This window comes from Pollicipes pollicipes, unplaced genomic scaffold, assembly GCF_011947565.3.
Source record: "Pollicipes pollicipes isolate AB1234 unplaced genomic scaffold, Ppol_2.1 Scaffold_7262;HRSCAF=8765_pilon_pilon_pilon, whole genome shotgun sequence".
Classification (NCBI taxonomy): Eukaryota; Metazoa; Arthropoda; class Thecostraca; order Pollicipedomorpha; family Pollicipedidae; genus Pollicipes; species Pollicipes pollicipes.
Genome location: NW_023597055.1, coordinates 8,534,693 through 8,554,367, shown reverse-complemented (window position 1 = coordinate 8,554,367; position 19,675 = coordinate 8,534,693). Strand labels below are relative to the sequence as shown.

General features: G+C 63.1%; 1 protein-coding gene across 1 annotated transcript in view; it reads right to left on the bottom strand.

Annotated features, from left to right (window-relative positions):
- The window catches only part of LOC119113686 (inactive rhomboid protein 2), an 80,945-nt gene that overhangs the window by 2,133 nt on the left and 59,137 nt on the right, over positions 1–19,675 (bottom strand). Inside the window, exons 8-19 of the mRNA XM_037237964.1 lie at positions 13,017–13,093; positions 10,674–10,826; positions 9,916–10,102; positions 9,098–9,172; positions 8,111–8,272; positions 7,047–7,073; positions 4,540–4,625; positions 2,559–2,650; positions 2,044–2,192; positions 1,566–1,666; positions 991–1,144; positions 79–228 (exon numbers count right to left, since the gene is read on the bottom strand). Coding sequence (XP_037093859.1) covers positions 79–228; positions 991–1,144; positions 1,566–1,666; positions 2,044–2,192; positions 2,559–2,650; positions 4,540–4,625; positions 7,047–7,073; positions 8,111–8,272; positions 9,098–9,172; positions 9,916–10,102; positions 10,674–10,826; positions 13,017–13,093 — 1,413 coding nt within the window. The remainder of the gene's footprint in view (positions 1–78; positions 229–990; positions 1,145–1,565; positions 1,667–2,043; positions 2,193–2,558; positions 2,651–4,539; positions 4,626–7,046; positions 7,074–8,110; positions 8,273–9,097; positions 9,173–9,915; positions 10,103–10,673; positions 10,827–13,016; positions 13,094–19,675) is intronic.

The following is a 19,675-nucleotide window of genomic DNA, read 5'->3' as shown; positions in this document are numbered from 1 at the left end:
ACCGACCGACGAGGAGAAGGACACACAGCACTCACCCAGAGCAGCAAACCGATGAGGAAAAGGACACACACCACTTACCCAGGGCAGCAAACCGATGAGGAAGAGGACCATGGTGAGGCCGCCCAGGCGTAGCAGCGCCCGCCACGGCCGCTGCAGCATTGGCCACACGTTGATCACCTCCACGAAGTGGCAGGCCAGCAGGCCGAACTGGGAACCGGCCGGACCGACCTGCGGCGGTGCGACAGAGCGCGGTCACACGTGACGTCACTGGGACAGATGTGACGTCACTGGGACAGACGCGACTGCACCGACTGGACAGCCTCCGCTACGGTTGCGGCAGTAATGGCATGGATCGGTCATGCTGCCTTAGCAACCTTGTTGTCGTCCCCTGTACCCGAGGCATGCACACCACTGGTGTGCATGCCTCGGGTACAGGGGACGACATGCACACCACTGGTGTGCATGAGGCAAGCACGCCACTAGCAGACGTGCACCCACGAAAACGACTCGAGTCTTCTGTTCAAGTGGGTACGCCTACTCCAAGTACCCAGCACAGTACAGCACCCCAGTTTCCCAGCACAGTACAGCCCGGAGTCTTCCTATGCCTCCAAACATTGTCAACAACCACATCATGACCAGATCTTCCTATGATGGTGGCTCCTGCGGTAGACTAAAACAGCCTCTAGTAAACAGGGCCTCCTCAACGGACAGAAGGCCGCCTGTCAAGATGGCGCTCCCGCCCTCACCAAACATCCAGACCGACCAGCTCGCCTATCCCAGCACATCACTACCCACTTCCGCCGTGCGTCAGCCTCTCCATCAGATCAAGACGGACCGCGCGGTCCAGTCCGCCCGCCGCAGCGCAGCCGCAGCGGGGCGACACTGCGTGTGGCGCCAGCTCGCGCGGCGGCTCCCTTCACCCGGGCGCCGACACGGGCCCCGTTCGGCACGAGCACCACCGGCCCGCGCGCTCCCGCCGCCCGTGGTTACCTCGGCGCGGTAGGGCACGAAGATGGCCGAGGCCAGGTTGCCCGCCACGCCCGACACCAGGTAGATGATGCCGATGCGCAGCGCGCCGGCCATCTTCTCCAGGTCGCGCAGGAAGAAGAACTGGATCAGGATGGTGAACACCAGGTGAATGATGCTGCCGGAGAGAGACGGGCGTTACGGGCGGGCGGCGGCGGCGCCCCCGGCCGGCGGCGAGCGCGGCCGCACGGCCGGCGTCAGCGGAGGCCGTGCGCCGCTGACGACGGCAGCACAGATGACGCCCACTGAGCACCACTGAGGCGTGCTCAGGCACTCTAGCGCGGGCGTACTGTAACACACACACCACACCACAAATAAACCGGTTCGCTATTCCACGACTTCTCCGCAGCCACCTTTCTCTTCGCTCTGCCGCTGATGGGACGCCGTCGTTACGGAGCAGGAGGGCCGACCAACGCCAATGCATCGTCACGGATCGGCGCCTCAACGGCGCTTTCATTTCGACACGGAGTAAATGACTACGCCACAGCAGCCCGTTCCGCCCACGTACACCACCCCACGGAGGTGTCGCTCGCGCTCACCCGGCGTGCAGGAAAATGGAGGTCCACAGTCGGTAGAACTGGTCGGGCCTCTCCGGGTTGTAGAACGGGATCATGCCGCACACGTCATCCAGGCAGGACACCTGTCGCGAGGGCGCGGCCGGCCGTTCGTCACACGCGCGCGCCGTGAATCCGTCGCGAACGCCGCGAACGCACGCCGCCGCGGGCCATGAATACGAAGAGGCTAAAGTGAGCTTTGATGAGGTGGGTTGAGAGACCGAACAAAACCGATAGTGAGACAGTCCACGTGCCGGACTTAGTGATAGCACCACAATCTCGACAGGGAGCGAAACCAGTCCTTAACCCCGACTCGAACACCGTCCCCGGCGCGTGCGCTGAAGCACAGACAGCGCAACAGGATCCTGGCCGACCGGGGTGGCCCAGTGGCCCAAAAAACATCCGTCCCAGCGAGCGAGGGCGGCGGACGGAGGCGCCCCGGCGCCGCCGGCGACAGCCTCACCTGCGAACACAGCGCCGCCTCCTCGTGGAAGTAGCCGCGCACGAAGTTGCAGTACTCGCGGGTGGTGATCTGGCAGAGGCCGTGGATGCCCACGCAGCACGGGTGACCCACCACCTCGCACAGCATGTGCTCGGCCGCCTCTCTGCCCTCTGCCGGCGCGGCGGCGACGGCGCGGTCAGGGGCGGCCCGCTAGCATTGGCCGCAAGCCGAGGTCAGCGAGCACGACCGCCAGCAGGCAACTACAGAGCACAGCCAGACCGCTGCGGCTGGTCACGCACTGCATGACGATGGAAAGGAACTAGGGACGGCGCGACGCTGCACTCGGCGGCGAATGAGGCGCGACGCACGGTTCTGTGCTGAGAAGCACGGAACCGGACTGTGAAGTATGGGACTGCGCTGAGAAGCAGGAAACTGCATTTTAAGAAGCATGCCACCGAGTGGCATAGCATGGCGGCACCACATCGGCCGGCGGCGGCGGCGGCGGCGGCGGCGGCGGCGGCGACGGGCGCACTGACCGGGAGCAGCCGACGCCTTCCGACAGATGGGCCACTTGGTGATGTCGTCGGGCCACTCGTACGGCGCCCGGCTGCCGGGCTCGGCGCAGTAGCTGGCGACGGTCGGCGGCAGGTCAGGTCACCGCGGCGGCCGCGGCCGCAGCGGGGCACGCAACGGTGGTGGGGGACGCGCGGCAAAGGTACGGGAGGAACAGCGGACAGAGGAGACACGACACGGGAGGAGCAGCGGACAGAGGAGACGCGGCAAAGACACGGGAGGAACAGCGGACAGAGGAGACGCGGCACGGACACGGAGGGAACAGCGGACAGAGGAGACACGGCACGGACACGGAGGGGAACGGCGGACAGAGGAGACACGGCACGGACACGGAGGGAACAGCGGACAGAGGAGACACGGCACGGGAGGAGCAGCGGACAGAGGAGATACGGCACGGACACGAGAGGAACAGCGGACAGAGGAGACACGGTACGGGAGGAGCAGCGGACAGGGAAGATACGGTGCGGACACGGGGGGAACAGCGGAGAGGAGACACGGTACGGGAGGAGCAGCGGACAGGGGAGATACGGTACGGACACGGGGGGAACAGCGCACAGAGGAAACACGGCACATACACGGGAGGAACGGCGGACAAAGGAGGCACAGCAAGGGCACGGGAGGAACAGCGGACAGAGGAGATACGGCACGGACACGAAAGGAACAGCGCACAGCGGTATCACGGCACGGACACGGGAAGAAAAGCGGGCATGGGAGACACGGCACGGGAGGGACAGCGGACAGAGGCCCAGCAAAGACATGGGAGAAACAGCGGACGGAGAAGACACGGCGCGGACACGGGAGGAACAGCGGATAGAGGGACACGGATCTGGTGCAAGAGTGAATGAGTGATTGGCAGGGGAGGGGGGAAGACATGGTCGCATGAGCGGTAAAGGAGTTACTGACGGGCGACAAACGACACTGGCGAACAGCATCCATCAACGGCAAAAGAGGATTGGAGGAGTAACGCCTAGCAGAATACAATACCAAAGTACCATCAGAGCAGGGCCGTGGTTTCGCGAAATGAATCGGTAAGGGGGGGGGGGGGAGATGGAGCAGAAGAAACTAGCTAAACCTACCCCCAAAAGTCAACAAACGGGTCGCTCCACGGATTTGCCCCACCTTCTCAGAGTTGAAGGAGACAGAGTCTGTAGCCAAAGTTTGGGGGTATAGAGCCCCAACTGAACGGCGAACCACACCCCTAGATCAGAGGATCACCAAGGATCCCGCATCCGAGCAGCATCGGTCAGTCGCCTACGGCACGACCACTGAGGGTAGAGGGCAAGGCGACACGAACGCGGACTCGAGGACGTCACGTCAGGCAGGGCAGGTGTACCCGGCAGACAGGCATCGAGCAGGGGGAGGGGGAGCACCGGCGTGCCGTGCGAGACAAGGTATAGGCACGGAGGGCTGGCGGCTGTGATGGCACACTGTTCACGGACGTTGCCACGTCAAAATGGCGGGAACTGTGAGACAGCTAGGAACACCCGACCACGTACAACACACTGGGATGCACTGACGTTGCTGATTGGGGTTCGCGAGCGCGTCGATACCTACGGTCACTTTGCGCTCAACTGGGATACACGAGCGTCACCACGATAGGACATACCAGACGGCAGGAAGTACCGGAGAAAGAAGGATAGCCGGTCATAGCGTCCACCCGACTTCCAGGGGCAGCCCATTATGTACTGCCAGGGATCAGTCGCACTCGCCACATCCCTCCGAATGTCTGAAGAGGCCAATTAGCTCACCACGAGTCCGAACCAGCCCGTCATACATCGGACTATGCAGACACCGCGCCGAACAGCGCGCATGACTCCCAACTAAGCCCGGCTCCGCCCTACGAGTGACTCGACTAGCAAGCGCTCGGCGATCCTCGCAGCCTCAGCGGGCCACGACAGGCAGCAGCGCCGCCGCGCGCCGTCGGGGCACGGCCCGGTCACTCACTGCGGGTCCAGGCCACAGACGGAGCCCGACACGCGCCCGTCCGGCCCGCGGCCGCCCTGCCACGCCTTGAACGTGCTGATCGTCTTCTGCAACGACACAGAACGGGCGGTGAGCGGGCGGTGAGCGGCCGGTGAGAGAGTGGTCCGCGGGCGGCGAGCGAGCCGTGAGCGGCCGGTGAGCGGGCGGCGAGCGACCGGTGAGCGGCCGATGAGCAGCGAGCGCACCACAGGACGTGGTCCACCGCACGGTCGCGGAGGGTGCGCGCGCGCTCACGCACGCGCCGGCCCCAGCCCCCTGATAGTGTGGGGCTCCCCGCGGCAGGCCCGACGGCCAGACACGGCGCCCTGCAGCGACGAGGTCAGGCGACGGCGCCAGCACAGCCGCCTGCATTAGCGGAGCTGTCTGAGAATGTGTGCGACTCGTTATAAGTGGCACGACTATGTATGAATCGGAATACGCTGACGCGCAGCACATACTGCTTTGAATGGGAGGCCACGGGAGTCTCGGCAGACGAGAACATGGCGATGAATAGCCCGTGGAGACGATCGATCGGGAATGCCTCTTGATTCAGACAAGGCTTCACCGAGGTTACACAGACGTGCGCTGGAGAGATGGCGCAACCGGAACGATCAGGCCGAGCAGCATGCTTGTCGCGAGATAGACGCGTCTATGAGAGTGATCAGCGCCACCTAGTGAGATGCGCATGCCGGCGTGAACACACGTATTCACACCCACACCCAAACCATGCGAAATTGGGGGGCAGATCACATGAAATGTGCCTTCACACAGGTGATGCAGACGAATTGGAACGGAGGAGCACAAGACATTTTTCAGTTCCGCCCAGTTTATTGGCTCCTCCTGGAAAAATGCGAGAGAGGGATGAAGGCGTGAGGTTAATAAAGTGGACCGCCGGAACAGAAAACCTCAACGGCCAACCAGAAAGTCCAGGGACAGTGCGTGAGGGAATGAACAAAAACAAAACAAGAAAAAACAAATGGAGAGCGAGAGAGAGAGAGAGAGCGAGAGTCAGAGCGAGAGCAAGAGAGCCAGAGCGAGAGCGAGAAAGAGAGCGAGAGATCGAGAGTGAGAACGAGAGAGACAGAGAGACAGAAATAGAGAAAGAGTGAGAGAGAGAGAGGGAGCGAGAGCGAGAGGGCCAGAGCGAGACGAGGGCCAGAGCGAGACGAGAGCGAGAGCGAGAGAGCAAGAGAGCCAGAGCGAAACGAGAGCGAGGACGAGAGAGCCGGAGCAAAAGCCTGTGAGAGCGAGAGAGAGAGAGGGAGAGGAAGAGAAAAGAGAGAGAGAGAGAGAGAGGGAGAGAGAGAGAGAAAAAGAGAGAGAGAGCGAGAGAGAGATATAGAGAGAAAACAGGGAAGAGAGAAAGATAAAGCGAGAGAAAGAGAGAGAGAAAAAGGGAAAGAGAGACAGAAAAAGGAGAAATAGGAGAGAGAAAAGGAGAAGAAAGAGAGAGAGAGAGAAAAAGAGAAAGAGCACGCGAGAGAGCGAGAGCGAGAAAAATATGTAAGAAATGCTGTGGTAAAGCTGGCGAGCCAGCCTGGCAGCCCGGTGGTCAGCCCGGTGACGCTTCGGCGGTCGGTGCGGTGCAATGCCGGCCCGCCCCTCCCTTCCCCCCCCCCCCCCCCCGGTAGAGGCGCAGCGAGCCGTCACGTGCTCACGACGAGGACCTCATCGCCACTCGGAGGAGACGCACTCGAGCGTGAGGGCAGTACGCGACTGGGCCGCACGCGGTGGGCGGAGACAGAGAGGGAGGGAGGAGCACCACCCCACGATGCACGGCTGTGGGGTGTGCACCCGCCGGAGTATCCACCCCTCGACAGTGACTGTCGAATTCCTCTCCCCCCTCGCCACCAGCGATCCGTCCCACAATAAGCTCATCTGCCTTTAGGTCCTTCACAACTAACATCCTTCATCACGGCAAACTGAATAAAAGTAAACTGAATACATAAGTACGTAATTTCTCGTACCCTGACCAGATGCGTGCTTAGTTGGCCTAACTTGACCTGCCGGCCATCTCTCGATCTGCCCGTCACCTAACTATTCACCTGCCTTCCCGACCTGTATCTCCGCCCCACAGGAGCTATCGACTCACCTTCTGCCTCGGCACGTCTTTCCACCCACCCATCCGACCCAGACTCCCTCCACCCTGCCCACCACACCACTCGTGCGCCCGCCGTCGGCCCCGCTTGCCCCTCCACAGCCAGTTAGCCACAGGGCCGCCCCCGGGGGGCACACACCGACTACGCTACACGACACCGACGGCCGGCTATGCTCGCCACGATGCCAGCCCAAACATCCGTGCGGTAACGGTGAGCGAGAAGAGCCGGCGCCCGGGCAGAGAGACCGCGGGCGACACTCTCTACAGAGGCTACACAGATCCGCCGCCGCCGACCGGCCGGCCGACCGACAGGCCGACCAGTCGACGGGCCGGCCGACCGACCGACCGACCGACAGACCGGCCGGCCGGGCTTAGCGGCCAAACCACATACCAGATCTCTAAATCCCGGCGTCCGCTGCTGAACAGAGACGGGCATGGTGGGTTATTCAACGGGCGAGACGCGGTCGGCCGACGCGCCGCGGTCAGCGCGCCCGTGACACGTCCGGCACGTGCGCTCGGACTCGGGCTCGGGGGGGGGGGGGGGCAGAACGGGCGCCGCGACAGCCATGGACCGTGACGACACCCGCGCACGCGCTCCCGCTCCAGACGAGCGGAGGGCCACGCGGCCATGGGAGCTGTCACCAGCTGTCAGCAGGATGTCACGATATTCAGATCAAGGTCTCCAGAACGTCCAAGTCCGGAACCGCAGTCTGAGATGAAGTCAAGTGTGAAGCTTGATGTGGCAACTTCTAAAACACCAAGCTCACTAGCTGCTTTCAGTCTCTAAAGTCCAAGCGGGGTAAAAGACCAACGCTATTTTGACCCTTTTCGTGTTAAAACGTGAGAAGGCATACTTTGTGCGGATCATTTGGGATCCAAGAAAATCCCGCGTGCCTTAAAACGCACGCGCGGCATTGCAGTCATCCAATAAAGTTATGTCCTGTCACTGAACAGCACCCAAACACAGACAGACGGCCCCAAGCGAGAAGATATCCTCACCCCAAACACAGCTTTTTGCTCCCAAGACATCATACAGGTAAATTCATAAACACTGGTTGGTGCGAATCGTTACACGCTTGCACAATTTCTGAAGATGACAATGAAACATACACACACATACTGCACCAAAATAATCCGCCTGAACGCAATCGCTGTCATAGGGCACCCCCCCCCCCCCCTCTCCCTCCCTCCCTCAACAACCATTACTCCCGTCCGATTTCACTGCAGTTGGCCTGCGCCGCCTGGGCGCAGCCGCTGAAGCATGTCTACAAGCATGCCTAACTCGCTCACAATCTACTCAGCCCGTGTCCTGACTGTACGCAACCACTACTGCACACACAGCTACCCCCTCCCACCCCCTCCCTACCCCACCCACACACATTCCGCGCCAGACAAAGCTTGTGCCGGCGAGCCCCAGCCCCTCCGCCGTCCACACGCTCCTCCGCCCCCACTCACACTGCACTCAGTCTGCGCCGACTGGACGCAGCCGCTGTTGTCGTTCCGGATGCAGCACGCCGTGTCCCGCTCCTTCCTCCGCTCGCGGAAGATCTCGCTCTGTATCTTCTCGTCTCGCCGCATGCAAGGCGCGAACTTGGCCCCCAGGTGGATGAGATCAGCCTGGCGACAGGTGAGGTCAGGGAGGTCAGAGAGGTCAGCGAGGTCAGCGAAGCCAGGGAGATCAGCGAACTCAGCGGGGTCAGCGAAGTCAGGGAGGTCAGCGAGAAGTCAGCGAGGTCAGGCAGGTCAGGGAGTTCAGCGGAGTCACGGAGGCCGGCGGGTTCAGAGAGTTCAGCGGGGTCAGGGAGGTCAGCGAAGTCAGGGCGGTCTGCGAGGTCAGCGAGGTCAACGAGGTCAGGTAGGTCAGGCGATGGACACGGCGGGCAGCCGCAGCTGAAGTCAACGGTCGGTAGACACAAACCAGGACACAATAGCGCATGATAGCGGTTGCAAAACATCCTAAGAGGTTTCTTCAACAGCCCATGTTTTCCAATCACAGCCTAAACAGTGGAAAGCTAAAGGAAAAATCAGCGCATTGGATGGTTTCGGTAAAAAATATCAGCTAAATGATATTTCCTGTCGTGCATGGATTACGTAACCGAAACGCTCACAGCCATCTGGCATCAAATTGCTTCGGTGAACACACCGTCATGTCATGCGATGTCATCGGGGCTTTACGACGCACTCAGCTGCTGAGGCTATATGGCGTCGCCTGCCTGTCGCCCTGGCAGGAAGGGCGGGCACCGTGGGGTGAACACACCGTGAACACACCGAAGCTTAATAGCAGGCCTGTCACGCGCGCACCACATAACAGCAGACATCAACGAAATGCCCTTCAGCACCGAGACCGGCGTCCGGACGTGCTGCAGGAGCCAGCTGCCGGGGAGCCAGCTGCCGACCAGGCGCGCCGCCGCCGGCGCCGTGACGTCACGGCCGACCACTCACCGCCCGCGGGCCGAGCCAGAGGTTGGGCGGCTCCCAATAATCTACTTGTTGCAATGAAAGACTGATATCCAGTACCTGGCGGCAGACAGCGGGCGGCGTCAGCCAACCGTACGCTTGTGGCAGGATCATCACTCACAGCATCCGCATCATCATCATCATCATTCTCATCATCACGTCGTCGTCATCATCATCATCGTCATCACCACCATCACTATCATCAGCAACCCATAGGTCAACCATCCGAGTCCATGGGCCGAGCATGCCTAACCAGCGTGCAACACACGCACAACCACACCACCGTCGTCGCCCACGTTGGCGACGCCGGCGGCGGCAGAACGCCGCTTCAGTGGGGAGATTCTCTGGGCCTGCATTACACCAAGTGACCCGTTGCCGGCTCCGCAGACCGACGTAAAATCGAGTGCGCCATGGCCACGTCCAGGCACGCGCACCTCGCTGGGCATGTTACCGGGGACTGAAGGTACTACACCACGCTGACTGTCGACAGGAACGACCGAGAATAATCACCCACTTTTATGATCAGTTGCTGATACCCTAGCTTCCGGGCTTTATCCTCACTCTACCACTACGAGCATTCAACTCAGCCCTTACGAACTTTCCAGCAGGCGCTTTCCAACCAACGAAACGCTACCAGCGGACACGCACCTACAAGCAGCCTGCAGTCCCCACACACGGCCCCGGCCAGCACGGCACCGCACAGAGGCCGCCCCGACGCCCTGCAGTCCCCACACACGGCCCCAGCCAGCACAGCACCGCTCAGAGGCCGCCCCGACGCCGCCGGCCGGCACCGGCTCACTCACCCTGCCGCTCTGCTGCTGCAGCTCGAAGCCGATGGGCCCGAAGCCGTAGCACGCCAGCGAAATGACCATGACCAGCAGCTGCACGGTGGTGACCCAGTAGGTGAAGTACGGCCGGTGGTCCTCCAGGTCGTCCAGCTGGGTGGCCACGTCCGACTGGGCGGCCACCGATCGGCGCAGCGTGCGACCACTGCGGGCGTCGCGCCGGGTCAGGTCAGGTCAGGTCAGGCCGGCGGCGCGCCGCTCGGGGGTGCTGGCACGGGTCGGCCCGCGGCCGGCCGGCGCAAACCGCCGGGGGGGAGGGGGTGGGGGGGGGGGGGGCCGCCGACTGACCGGCACGAAGCGGCCAGGTCAGGCCGGCCGCGCCATCCCGAGGCCGGGTCACCGCGACGGTCGTTGGTTGCCGAGACATCAGCAGGGTGCCCGCCACACCACAGCAAGCGAGGCTCGGCGTCACGCGGCGTCACGCTGCGCCACGCTCGCCGCAAGCCGGACTGATCACGTGGCGCACTGCGTTCAGTATGCAGCCGAGACTGGAAGATCACGTGACACACGCCCCCGGGCACATACCAGACACCGCGCTGACCACGTGACCAGCGCACTGCTTTCACCACGTTAACAAGACGCCACAAGCTCTGCACCACGTGACGCACCCCGCATCCCACGGCCCGGACACTGCCCTCCCCCCCCCATGCCGGCGACGCGCGACACACCACATCCCGTGGCGTGACGTCATATCACGTCTGACGTCATCAACGCACCCGAACAACCTGCCGGCCAGGCCGCGACCGTAGTGCCGCCGGTTGCTGTTGTCGAACACGCGGTCCAGCATCTGCGCCCAAATCCGCTTGTGGCCGACGCCCGGACCGGCGTCCGTCACGTCCCGCTCGGCCGGCGGTCGCTGCCACTGGGCGCTGGAACGGGTCAGATCAGATCAGGTCAGGTCAGGGCATATGTGTCGCTCGGCCGGCGGCCGCTATCACCGGGCGCTGAAGCAGGTCAGGTCAGGTCAGGTCAGGGCATATGTGTCGCTAAGCCGGCGGCCGCTGCCACTGGGCGCTGAAGCAGGCCAGGTCAGGTCATGTCAGGTCAGGCCACATGTGTCGCTCAGGCGGCGGCTCCACCCACCGTGCGCTGAAGTAGACAAGGTCGTGTCGTGCCCAGCCGTCACATCACGAATCAAAGCACGAGAGCATAAAAACACAATGCACATACACATGCCTGCCTACCTACCTATTTCATTGTATTCTATTGTATTTGAGTCCGCCTAGAACGCCCGCTGCGTGTATGGAAACACGGCCAGCCATTTGACCGACGAATCGAGCGCGGCCCACCATGACACGTGAGGCCCAGCGCGTGACGCCTAGCGCTGACAAGGCCCGGCCCCAATCAGCCGGTCCGGGGGCACGTGGGCGGCATCGGGACAGCCGCCGCCGTGCCGACGGACGGCTGATTATTTTCGCGGCCGTAATCAGGGCGGCGGCGGCCAAACCTGTCCGCCGATCTGTCGGCCACTGCGTGACGAACCGGCAGCAGCATCCGCCGCCGGCTAGAACCACGCGCGCCCGACAATTAAACGCCGTGGCGTCACGTCTGGGGGTCTTCAAAGTGCCGTTGACAGCCCGGAGATTGCGAGTTGCGCGACGCCAGGCATGAAAAACGGGCGCGCTTCCACACGGCAGAGGCGTTGCAAGTGAAACGCGAGACTCCCAGCTGCACGGTGCGCTCCGCTAACCATTTGGACCGAACTTTGTCGAACTGGACCTCCTACTCATCCACCTGACGTCTACCGGCACCCGCGGAGGCAGCCCCGCCCGAATACACCGTCGATGTGGGATTTCCCCAGCCGCGGCGGCGGAAGCAATCCAAACCCGCTACAATCAAACACCGGCCGCCACATCAAAGCGGTGCGAACGTCCCCTGCCTCATCTGGCCGTGGATCGCCCGGGAGGCAGCCCACGCGTCGAGCGCTGGCTTCCACGGCTGGGGGCGCGCGCCAACCAGCCGGGGGCGGCCGCCGACACGAGCGGCCCGACCGCGAGCGCCGGCCGCGCCGAACATGACGGATGGGCGCCGCCCGCCAGCAGGGACGTGCCATTCGATTAAGGCGCAGCGGCGGTGGAGCGGTGGAGCGGTGGAGCGGTGGCGCGGCGATGGCGTGGCGGTGGCGGGGCGGCGGCGGCGGGGCGGCGGGGCGGCGGGACGGCGGCGTGGCGGCGCCGCCTCGCCGCCCAATATTGGCCTGCCGCCGAGCGCAGTTCGCCACTCGGCGAACTCGAGGGCGTGCTTCAGCGGCGCGGAGCGGCACCCGGGGCGGCGGCGCGCGCTGAGATGGCTCCGCTGAGCTGGCGCCGCCACGCCCCCGGGTCGCGGTGCTTGATACAGAGAACGCGATCTGCCGGTGCAGTTGATTAACGTCTGCATACTGGAGGGGGGGGGGGGGGGGGGGGGACGAAACAGTCCCGACGGTCAGACTGCTCGACCGCAACCCGCGCAAGGCGAGGGCAAAGCGTCATCGAAATCGCAATATCCAAAATTGGCTGGTTGAAAATAAAGAGACCCATAAGGAGTTCTGGGAAATCTTCGATGCTCGCTGACGGCCGAAATTCCGCCAGCGGCTATAGACAGCCAGGTGATAAATCACGGCTTCCAGCGTCGATAAGCCTAGCCTATGAGTGTGCAGATGCACACTGCCAGAAAGTCTAGGAACTCGTCAAGCCCAATGAATAACCACGAGACTGACGCAAAGCTCTTGCCAGTGAATGACGCCAATTATCCCTAGAAACGGTGATCAACCTCCTGCACATGGCCTCCCGTGGTGAGTGATAAGACGGTGAACATTCGTGAACTGTTCGCCTCAGACAGGCCGCACAGTTTTTGCACGGGACACTTACGATAATCACATCTCAGTTCGGCTGTCTGGGCAGTGCCCACCTGACTCGTTTGAAAGTTCTTGTCGCCGCATGTACTCTCCCCTGTTTTGCTCACCTGTCCTAGCGCATGCTCACCTATTCCGGCTGTGCTCACTTGCCCCGGCTATGTTCGCCTGTCCCGGTCGTGCTCACCTGTCCCGGTCGTGCTCACCGGTCCCGGCCCATGCTCACCTGTCCCGGCTGTCCCGCAGCGGGTCCCGGATGTCGCCGGCTCCGTCCGCCGCCGACGGCACGTTGTCGAAGAACACCTGCCGAGACGGGGTGACGCAGGTCAGCGCAACCGGCCTCGGGGGAGGCACGGCATCGCGGGGGGGGGGGGGGGGCACGGCATCGGAGGGAGACGTGGCATCGGAGGCAGGCGTGGCATCGGAGGCAGGCGTGGCATCGGAAGGAGGCGCGGCCTCAGAGGGAGCGTGGTACCGGAGGGAGCGCGGCATCGGAGGGAGCGCGGCATCGGAGGGAGGCGCGGCCTCGGAGGGAGCGCGGCATCGGAAGTAGGCGCGGCATCGGAGGGAGGCGCGGAATCGGAGGGAGGCGCGGCCTCGGAGGCAGTCGCGGCATCTGAGGCAGCGCGGCATCGGAGGGAGGCGCAGCATCGGAGAGAGACGCGGCATCAGAGGGAGGCGCAGCACCGGAGGGACGCGCGGCATCGGAGGGAGCGCAGCATCGGCAGTGGAAGCGTTGACTGATGGCAGTGGCCGCGCCCGAACCACACCCCGCCGACCGGCCGGCTGACAGCAGCACAGCGACGGACGGCGGGGGTCGTCTGACGACACCGGGACCGTTCAGGCCGGGAGAACCGGGAGCATCGCCAAACCTCTCACAAACATCCACTGCCGGAGTATTTATGGCAGGTCTGTGACCCCATGACCCGTGTCAATTCGCTCAGCACGCTCCAATCACAGCCGGGTCGGACAGCCGCGTCTCCAACCACCCCGAGCGCGGCGCGGACGCCACGTAACAGTCGGCACTTGACGACAGTGTCGCTGGCGCTGGCGCTGGCGCTGACGGCCACGGCCTGGCTGGCCATCCCACAACGACCGGGAATCCCACCCCGCGCCCGTCGGGGACGTGTGTCGAGCCGTGTTCCCGGGCGAGATGATCCTGTAGATGGGCGATGGTGCGGTGGTTTGTCCAGCTGCTCACATAACGCACCAATGATCGCTTGTGACCGCAGAGAGCGGCTGGTGGATATCGTGACTGACTTCAACAGCGCGCTCGCCGAACTTGTTACCTGGTGTAACTGGATAAAACGGCAATCAGCGCGGCAAAAACTCCACTTCTGGCACTCGGAACGAAACCTTCTTGGTGTTCCCAGAAGTACCGTCCGCACTGCGGCATCGACAATTACTAGAATCCGGCCCGCTGAGTGCCTGTGTCTCACGATTGTCAGACGCCTTGCCTCTCAATGGCCCAATGACCGATGACTGCGGAGTGCATGCGCTGAATCAGCCCCACTCACCCCAGCCACCTCGTTTCGCACTGTGTGCAGCAAGTGGTGAAATGACTCTGTATGTTTTTAGTCTGCACCTGGATACCCCTTTACGAAACATGCGCCAGCAAATGACTTGTCCTGCTACAAAGGTGGCCAGATTTTTATATCACAGAGTTTTGAACAACTGGTCAGATTTTGCACTGCAGTCACTGCGAGCAACAATAAATGTGACATAATTTCGGAGGCAAGAATACGTTCAGGCATTTGTCAGCTTTCAACTTACTAGAAAATCACCAAAGAACCCATAGCAAGTCCTTACTACACGCAGGACAACATATTTGCGAGCGTTATTACAGGCCATCCAGAAAAATTACACCACTCGACGGAGCGGAAAGCTCGAGTGACTCCACCCAGGACCAACGCCGGCAAGTGGAAACTCAGCCAACACGCTGCGACAGTGTTCAACCGCCCGTCAAACACTCGGCACGTGCTACACTTTAAGACGGGTCCAGTTCATCCCCTGCTACGAGGAGATCAGCTGAGCATAGTGTATGTTCTTTTGGAACTTAACTGAACTTCGTGAAAACCCGGAAGCGTTCGCGGATGTCACCGCAATAAAACAACCTGAACTGAACGTAAACCGGGTGCCAATCAGGTCCAGCACTGGCCAGTTCGACCGAGTCGACGCCAAATGGGGGGCGTCGTGACCATGACGATGACGACAAAGGCGGAGAAGACGTGGGATTCACAGTGCGGAGACGTCCGTTGCAAGCGTCTGGCACGATTTGTGCCCGAGCGATGATAAAAATGAGCCCGAGCCGCGAGCACATCGTCTCCGACACTGCTTAGAAGGTAACCCCGTCGCTGCTCACCAATTCCGTCTTCTCTGTGACTTCGCCTATTTGTACGCCCCCCCCCCCCCCCAACATCAACGACCAAGCCTACTCCTTCGGATTCCGAACTCGCTCGCAAGCCAACCTGACCGACCTGACCTGACTGACCTGATCTAACTTGAGCTGAGCTGAGCTGAGCTGAGCTGAGCTGACCTGAACTGATCTAACCTGAGATGAGCTGAGCTGAGCTGAGCTGAGCTGACCTGAACTGATCTAACCTGAGCTGAGCTGGACTGGGCTGGGCTGAGCTGAGCTGACCTAAACTGATCTAACCTGAGCTGAGCTGAGCTGAGCTGAGCTGAGCTGAGCTGAGCTGAGCTGAGCTGACCTGAACTGATCTAACCTCAGCTGAGCTGACCTGAACTGATCTAACTTCAGCTGAGCTGAGCTGAGCTGAACTGAACTGATCTAGCCTGAGCTGAGCTAACCTGATCTCATCTGACCTGATCTGATCTGATCTGATCTGTGCTGAGCTGACCTGATGTGATCTGAGCTGATCTGATGTGATCTGAGCTGATCCGATCTGTGCTGAGCTGAGCTGAGATGAGCTCAACTGAAGTGAGCTGAGCTGAGCTGAGCTGAGCTGAGCTGAGCTGAGCTGAACTGAGCTGACCTGCTCGCTGGCGGCACTCACCTCGTCGGTGGCGGCCTGCGTCACGTCCGACGGCGGCGCGGCGGCGCCCTTGGCGGCCGGCGGCGCGCCGTCGGCCGACTCCAGCCGCAGCCGCTCGTCGCCGGCGCTGGGCGGGTAGCTGCGCGACGAGCTACGCTGGGTGGCGCGCTGCAGCCGGCCGCGCGCCACCAGCTGCCGGCACCGGGCGCGGCGTCAGCGGACAGCGGGACGGCGGGCAGCGGGGCAGCGGGGCAGCGGCGCGGCAGCGTGAGGCGCGGGGGAGGGGCACGGCGCAGGGCCTGCACGGACTGGTTGCCCAGGTCCGCTGGACGGCTGCCCCCCCCCCCCCCGCCCACTCGGTCTCTTTCGCTGTTTATAAATGGCGTCGCCTTCTAGATATTCGCGAGGTTGACAAAATAATCAGTTATCTGCCGCGACACCCAACACATTTTGAGACAATAAATCTACACCACGTTCCCCGTTTTGCACATAATCTAGGTGAAATACAGAGGAAAGTCTAACTTTGGTTCCAGCGGAAGGTTCCCCAATCATGACTCCCCCTCTCCACCCTAAGTGACACCGCCTCCGCCGCACGCCCAGCTCCCACTCCACGCCCACGCTAACGAACACACCGTCGCCACTACCTTCTCCATCTCTCTATAACCATGACCCCGGGCGGCCAGTGAGCTGGGCCACCGCCGTCCACCAACACCTAACTCAGTGCACTCGCCCCTCCGTTCCCGCCCAAGACACCCCACCATGACGAACGAGAGCCGCGGCGGCACACCGGACGGCCGGGCCGACCGTCGAGCGGCGGCGGCCGAACACGTACGCTGTTGCGCGACTCGGCCGGCGGCAGCGGCGGCGGCGGCGGCGGCGGTGCCGGCTCCACGTGCCGCTGCAGGCGCCGACGCAGCAGCTGAACGCACACCCCGCGCGGTTAGCCGACTGCGCAGGTTAGCGGACCCCGCGCGGCGCCGGGCAAGCGAGCTGCGCAGCGGCCGGCGGCGGGGCGGGACGGCCGCGCGCGCCGGTCCGATAAGCCAGGCGGGTGCGGCGGGCGGCACAGACACAACACGCGGACCACGTACAGAGACAGGCGACATAACAGGACGACGCACTGCACAGTGCTAGGGCCACGTCTACGGACGAAAGGCATCAGACACCGGCTCGACGCAAGAGCAGGGTTCATGAACATGTGCAGCGCGCATGCATCTCCGTTTTGATTCTCAACGTTAAACATGCGTCTTTGCGGCTCAAGACATTCGCCGTTAGGACAATGAAATGGTGAATGGGAAGTGGACGGAGGAAACGGCACAAACGGTTTAGAGATGGCAAAGGATTTGTAAACAGCCATCTACTCACAACCCCTAATGACCGATATTCCGGGGTAACCAGCCCCCACCCCCCACACACAGCCATTTCAAAGGGTTATTAGGGCCACATGGTCCCTTAGAGAAGGTCAGTGGTGCAGTTTTCGTCACGCAAACCGGGCTCAGCCGCCACCCGACCACATGAGTATCCCAAAACCCACAGCGTACCGGGATTCAGCTCCTCCGCTGATAGCCACGGGGAGGGGGCGCCTACGGCTTTGGAAGCCAGCGCAGAGGGCGGCCCCGCACCCCTGGGCCGCGGGGCGGACCGCAGCGCCGGCTCGGACGCCGGCTCCTCTCGGTCTCCCATCCCATCGGCCGGCGCGGTCGTGACGCCAGATGAGTGAGAGCGCCGGCCGGCCGGCGTCTCCCCGGGGTCCACGCGCTCGCGCGCGATCACCGGGCGGCACCGTTAGCGAGGCCCGGCGGGACGGGGCCCATCCAGCGGTAACCGCACCCGGCGGGACGGGCCCACCCAGCGGTAAAAACACCCGACGAGACGGACCCACCCGGCGGTAACAGCACCCGGCAGGACGGGTCCACCCGGCGGTAACAGCGCCAGGCGGTCGCCACTGCTCACCGTCAGTGACGGAACTGGGGCAGCCTTTGTCGGCCGAGATATACCCACAGACATCCCCGCACTAATCATACTCTAGCATACAGCGGGCTCGGGTAAATCGGTGACAGGTCGTTAGCAACACAACTCGTCCGAGTGATGTAAGCACAGAACAAAATGACAGCTTTAGCTGAGAAAGGGCAAAATGCGGCCAACACAAACACAACAGCAACACACCACGACCAAATAAGTCAGGCGCATGCACTAACTGACTGAACGGCAGGCGGGCGACGAGCTCATCGCTAGGCGGCGAAGCAACCAGCCCCGAGGTGGGACACAGCTGGACGCTACAAGCAAACAGCTACGCACGGACCAACAGCAAGCCAGCCGATGACGCCCGTCTGACGGCGCCGCGGTCCGGGTCGGACAACGGCTGTCAACTCCCGCCAGACACAGTGTCAGACACCAGCTCTGACGCGGTCCCGCGTCCGACCCGGGCCGCAACGCCGGGCCGCGACACCGACCGACGACGCCGAGCCGCGACGCCGGATCCATACCGTGGCCAGGTAGCCTAGCCCCTGCCAGGTCATCTGCGCCACGTTGTCCTTGCGGCGGCGCTGCACCGTGGCGCTGGCCGAGTCGGTGACGTCACCGCCGAAGCCGACCGGCAGCGACAGCTGACGGCCGCCGCGCACCCGTACGGATCCACCACCTGCCGGCACGCGGGCGCGCGAGAGGTCAAGGTCACGACCCGTGCGGACGAGGTCGGGTCAGTCAGAGACGGACGAGGTCGGTCAGAGACGGTCCGGAAAGGGCGGGTCACAGACGGCCCGGACAAGCTCGGGTCGCAGACGGCCCGGACAAGGTCGGATCAGAGACGGCCCGGACGAGGTCAGGTCACAGGCGGCCCGGACGAGGTCAGGCGGGTCACAGACGGCCCGGACGCGGTCGGGTCACAGACGGCCCGGACGAGGTCGGGTCAACAGACGGCCCGGACGAGGTCGGGTCACAGACGGCCCGGCGAGGTCGGGTCACAACGGCTCGGACGAGGTCGGGTCACAGGCATCCCGGACGAGGGAGAGGTCGGGTCACAGACGGCACGGACAGTCACAGACGAGATCAGGCGGTAGGGCTCCGTTGCTGGACACTGAGCGAGCACAGCGTCGCTGGCACCGTCCGCGGCAGCGTGAAAAACCTACGGGAGAAGTCGCGTCTGGCGGGTCCCGCACGGCCCAGATGAACCCAGTTCCTTCACTGCCGGCGATGGCAACAACATCAAGGCTTCAACCGGCGACCTCGGTACGGTTGGCCGGCTTACGATTACACCAACCAACCGCCGTGCGGTGCATGACATAATGACGCATGACAGCGCATGACTGATAGCGCCCTTCCCCAACCCAGTCAAAAAATAGATAGTTAAGCGACCCAAATGGCGGCCGGCCAGCGCGGCGTACAGCGCGGACCACCGGCCGCCCACACGGACCGCGGATCATGGGATGAGTGCGAGCAGCCACACACAGGCCGGCGGCGGCGGCGGCGCCGGCCGCACGCACGGCGCCTGTCCGCCCGTCCGTCAGCGGCCCGACAGCGGCGGCGGCGGCGGCAGCCGTCCGTTTGGACGGTGCGGACGTGCGGGAGTGCGCCGAGCGAGTTCGCCCTGAGAACGCGTCGCGTCCGCCTTGAGAATGGCTCACGTCACGTCGCCGTGCGTCAGTGGCCAGTTGGATTAATAATCACACGCTGTGAGATCTTTTGGGGCGAGAGATGCTGACGCCTGTCAGTCAGCGGCCGCCGGGCGCCGCCGCAGGGCGCCTCGCCCGCCTGCCGAGCCGGCGGCCATCCCCCCGCGAAGGGCGGTGTGCGGCGCGCCTGACAACAGCGCAGCGTGCCCGACACCGGCCGCTAGCATTGTACGAGCACGGGTGCGCGCGCGCGCGCGCTTTCAAGTGGACCTCGTCCG